This window comes from Vombatus ursinus, unplaced genomic scaffold (genome assembly GCF_900497805.2).
Source record: "Vombatus ursinus unplaced genomic scaffold, bare-nosed wombat genome assembly UNPS02004596.1, whole genome shotgun sequence".
In the NCBI taxonomy this organism is placed as follows: Eukaryota; Metazoa; Chordata; class Mammalia; order Diprotodontia; family Vombatidae; genus Vombatus; species Vombatus ursinus.
In genome coordinates this window covers 5,793,482-5,798,869 of record NW_020944374.1, presented here as the reverse complement: position 1 = coordinate 5,798,869, position 5,388 = coordinate 5,793,482, and the positions used below count along the sequence as shown (strand labels likewise).

Sequence of the window (5,388 nt, the reverse complement as noted above, 5' to 3'; positions counted from 1 at the left end):
CAGCCCCAAAGCGGGGATGGGAGAACAGCTTCTAGACTGAGCTCTGCCACTCACTTGATGTATGACCTTGGGCAAGTCCTTTTCTCTACCCCCCTGCCTCAGTGGCCTTCTCTGGAAAATGCTCCCTCCATTTCCTCACATCTCTAAAATTAATCCAGGTGCCTGTTTCCCCAGCCAAGGGCAGGGCAGACCCCCTGGCGGTATGGAGGCAGGGGTGGGGTGGGGGGGGCATCGTCTTCCATCGCTGCACACCTCATCCGTGTTAGGGCCTCTCTAGTGCAGTCAGGCAGGCAATAAATGTTTATTAAGTACTAACTGGGAGCCAGGCATCTGTCCTCCAAGTTCTGAGAATACAAAGAAAAGACAATATGTAAAAAAAAACAATTAACAAACCAAGTCAGAATTTGAACTCAGGTTCTCTGATACCTAGACCTGGGATCTACTGTCTCTTGCTTTCTTACTCCAGCTAGGAACTGTTGGTGAGACTCAGAAGGCTACCTCGTACGTGCTTCTGTGTCTCAGCCTGGGGATCATTGGATGCTACTACCATCCTTGGTGACGAGGGGTCCCTGTCCCTCACTCGTCTGCCAAGTCAGGCTGCCTGGGCCTTTCTTCTTGCCATAAGTGACTCTCCTGGGGCCTTCATCTGCTGTATGTCCTCTTTCTACCTCCTCAGGGATTGACGTGCCTAACTCGAGCAACATGAGTGCTCAGGGTCTCCCCATGAGGAATGATATAGATTATGAGATGTCTTCCATGAGAAAAGAACCACAGAAAGGTAAGGACTTTTGTTTTGGCAGAGTAGGGCTGAACATTTCTTAGGCGTAGCTACACACTCAGGAGATGTGAGGGGCACAGACTGGGGGGAGGGGCAGTTGCCATCATTTGCTTCTCTAGAGTCAGGGGTGTCAAACTCCCAGAGAACTGCAAGCTCCCACAAAATTCTTGAGTGGAGTCTGAACCAGATTGAAATGTAATTGGAAATTTTTTTTTGACAAAAGAAATAAAAAAATACAATGCACCATAGATAATGTTAATTTGTGGTTTTCTGAGTTAATGTGATACCTTCAAAGGATCTGTTGGTATTGGAGTTTGACACCAGTGGTCTAGCAGGTAGAGAGCCCTGTGCTGTCAGAGGAAATACCTGGGTTTGATACCCTGGAGGCAAAAGATCTGGGTTCAAATCCTGGCTTTTCCAGTTACCATCTTTGTGACCCTGGACTTCACAGAAGTCCCCTCATTGGGCCTCAGTTTTCTCTTCTGGTAGAAAAAAAGGGTTAAACTAGGCTACCACCTAAGGTCTTTTCTCATTTTATAGCCCATGGTCCCTTGCTGCCTCAGTGGGTCTCAGTTTTTGTGCTAGCACAAGGGTAATCCTAATGCTTTAGAGCTGGACTTAGAGATCATATCTAGAGGCAGCCTGGTGTAATGGAACATGCCCTAGACTTCATGGAAAGAGATCTGGATTCAAATTCTGGCTTTGACATCAATCTGGTTGTGTGACAAACCCCTTCCCTTTCTCAGAACCTCAGTTTCCTCCTTGGTAAAATGACAATAATACTGATACGGGACAGAGGAGAGCAGTGTGTAAACTCTCAAGTGCTAGAAAAAAAGGATACGTTTCGATCTGGTTTACTAAGAGGGAAACTGAAGCCCAGAGCAAGCAACTTAATGAAAAAGCATTTCTTAAGCACTGGGGATACAAATAACAAATAGGAGAGTTCCTGCTCTCAACACATGCAAAGCTGAGCAGCCAGTGAGCAGTTCTCCTGGATCCTGAGGGTAGTCAGGGAATTTTCCGTCTTATATTACATATTACATCAAAAGGCATAATACCTCCCTGGGCTCCCTGACCACTAGGATTCCTGACTCCTCTTCTTTATCTGCTGCCTTCTTCCCAACAGCTCTTGAGGGCTGCATGGAGGTGGGGGTGACATGCTCTCTCTAGCCATATAATATATTATATATATATATATACATACACACATACATACACATATACATGCACATATACACACATATACACATATACAAACACACACATATGCATATACAAATATACATGCACACATACACATGCACATATATACATATACACACATACACATATACATGTATAAGCAAGTGTTCCATATATGTATAAGTACATGTATATGTACACACATGTACACACAGTACATAGATACATATACACATAGGTATACATACAATATACACGCATACACATACATAATATAATACATATATACACATACACATGCGTATACATATATACAACACATACATAATACACATATACACACATGTATGCATGTATGTGTGTATTCCATAGATGTATTTCATATATTTATGTGTATGTGCATGTATGTATTTATGTATTCCATATATGCATACATGCATATATAAACATATAATACATACTCACACACAAGTATGCACATTGCATACATACACAATACATACGCATACACATAATATACATGCATACACATACATACCTATAAATATATACATGCATCTACATATAAAAATAATACATATACACACATATGCACACATATACAGATACATGCATGCATATATACACACATACGTATATACGTATACATATGTGTGTGTGTATCTATCTATCTATCTATCTATCTATCTATCTATCTATCTATCTATCTATCTATCTATCTATATATCTATCTATCTGTGTGTGTGTGTGTATGCTTTTGAGCCTGAACCAGCCATGTGCTGCTGCTGTGTTTACAAACCAGCACAGAGGGAAGCCAATGTGTAAGGAGCTTACGGAGCCCCCTAGAAGCCAGCCTCTTCATGCCTACCTCTGAGGCCCCCAGATTGGGGTTGGGACACCATGGAATGAGGTGTGAGCAGGAGAAGCTGCGCCGTGTGCCTCGGTGGACTGGCCACATCAGGGCTTGTCTGCTGCCATTTTGAGACGCCGCTAGGTTCAGGGGCACTGAGGCACTGTGCTCATCCTGCTTCCCCATCCATCTCTCCCTTTACAGTCCAGAAGGTGAAAGCACCCCATTGTCCCTCACCAGGCAGTGAGCCCAACTTCCTCATTCAGAAGAAGTCTGAGGATGGCAAAGGTACCAACTGCTTTCTCTCTCTGGCGCTGGGAGGCTGGGCAGGGGGGAGGATGGAGACATGGCCCCAGTTCTTGGAGAGGCCCTGATCTGGTGAGGGGAGAGGCACTGTGCCTGCCCTCGGGGAGCCCCCAGTCTGGTGAGGGAGGAGGCACTGTGCCTGCCCTCGGGGAGCCCCCAGTCTGGTTAGGAGAGAGGCACTGTGCCTGCCCTCAGGGAGCCCTCAGTCTGGTTAGGAGAGAGGCACTGTGCCTGCCCTCAGGGAGCCCTCAGTCTGATTGGGGAACTACTGATCTCTTCTGTGACGGCTAATGTTCCTTCTTCCAGGGAATACCATCTACCTTTGGGAGTTCCTGCTGGCTCTCCTGCAGGACAAGAACACTTGCCCCAGGTACATCAAATGGATCCAGCGTGAGAAGGGCATCTTCAAGCTCGTGGACGCCCAGGCCGTGTCAAGGCTGTGGGGGAAGCAGAAAAACAAGCCGGACATGAACTACAAGACCATGGGGCGGGCACTGAGGTAAGCCTATTCGGGGCCCCATCCCAGCATCCCCTAGATGTTCTCCTTGGTGTCCTACCTCAGTCTTTCCTGCTTTGGGCCTCTCGTTTTGCCCTCCAGGGAAGCGGGGGGCCGATGCCCTTCTCCCAAGCCATCCCCTAGAGGGGCCCCTCAGCCTGATGCCTCAAGGATGGGAGAGTTCTTTATTATCCCGCTTAAACATTTTGCCTGCAAGTTTCCTGTTTCCTGCACCCTCCCCATTAGTTTGTCAGCCCCTGTGGTAATTCCCTGGGTTAGTGTAAGTCACCACAGCAGGCCCTCCCTCCCTTGAGTTTGGGTTTCCAAAGTGTTTGGAAGTTGAAGCAGTAAAGGGCTTTCCTGAGTGCTGGCAGGGCAGCTCAGGCATTGGAGGTTCATGTCTTAGTGTCTCCCTCCCCGCTAACTGTGCCCTGTTGCCCCCAGGTATTATTATCAGAAGGGCATCCTCCGCAAAGTAGAGGGGCGGAAGCTGGTGTACCAGTTCAAGCGGATACCCAGGGAGGTACTGTTAATCGACGATGATGAGCCTGAAGATGTCAATATGGCAACCATCAAGGACCCGGAAACCCTCGCTAGCCAGGCAGGAGAAGGATCCTCAAAGGGAGACCATCCAAGTGGGAGCGGAAATGCCGGGCCTGCAGCCTATTTCGAAAAAGAGCCTGGCTGTTGCTGCTGTTCCCCAAGTTCCTCGCCTCCCTCCTAAGTCCAAGGAACTCTGGCCTACACCACAGGGTAGGGTCATCACTATTGCCCTGCATATGCCTCCATCTGGCAGATGGCTGACTCGGAGGGCCTTGCCAAGCATTTATGCATCTTTGGACTCATTCATTCCTCCAAAAAGCCTAGGGCAAGGCAGGTGTTAGAATCCAGATAAGGAAACTGAGGCAGGCTGAATAATTTAGTTCAATTCAGCCAGCATTTATCATCCACCTGCTGTGTACAGAACCCTGTGCTGGGCACCAAGGGCTAGCCCAAGTTTGAAGAAGACCTTGTCCTTGTCCTTGAGGAACTTGTAGGCATCTAGGGGGCTGAGATGCAAACACAGAGAAATATAGTGCATAATATTGCGTAAATATGATATACGGCATAATCAACAATAAATTAACAAGCATTTATTAAGTGCTTTCTATGTGCTAGGTGTTGGGGATACTATTACAAAGAAGAAAATAATGCTTTCCTTCAGGGAAGGCAGTTAGGTGGTGCTTCGGTGGACAGAGTTTGGAGCCTGGAGTCAGGAAGACTCCTCTTCCTGAGTTCAAATCCAGCCTCAGACACTTACTATCTGTGTGACCTTAGGCAAGTCACTTCACCCTGTTTGCCTCAGTTTCCTCATCTGTCAAATGAGCTGGAAAAGGAAATTGCAAACCACTCCAGGATCTTTGCCAAGAAAACCCAAAAGAGGTCAGGAAGAGTTGGACCGATTGAAAAAGACCGAATAACAACAACAACAACCCCCAGGGAGTTTACGGTCCTTTTTTTTTTTTTTTTTTTTTTAGTTTTTAGGCAACTGGGGTTAAGTGACTTGCCCAGGGTCACACAGCTAGCAAGTGTCAAGTGTTTGGTGGGAGCATACATTCTAATGAGGGAGATCACAAGTGTACATAGAAGAGCCTACAGAATAAGTAGAAGGAGAAAATTAAAAATAAATAAATATAAACTATTTACATATAAGGTAGTTTGGGAGGAAGGGTACTAGCAGTCAAGGAGATCAGGACACATAAGGCCTTTGAATTGGGTCTTAAAGGATGGTCAGGT

At 46.5% G+C, this 5,388-nt stretch overlaps 1 protein-coding gene across 1 annotated transcript in view; it reads right to left on the bottom strand.

Annotated features, from left to right (window-relative positions):
* Positions 1–4,555: 4,555 nt before the first annotated feature.
* LOC114025327 (nuclear fragile X mental retardation-interacting protein 2-like) overlaps positions 4,556–5,388 on the bottom strand; it is an 18,776-nt gene continuing 17,943 nt past the window's right edge. The window contains exon 4 of the mRNA XM_027838734.1: positions 4,556–4,661. Coding sequence (XP_027694535.1) covers positions 4,556–4,661 — 106 coding nt within the window. The remainder of the gene's footprint in view (positions 4,662–5,388) is intronic.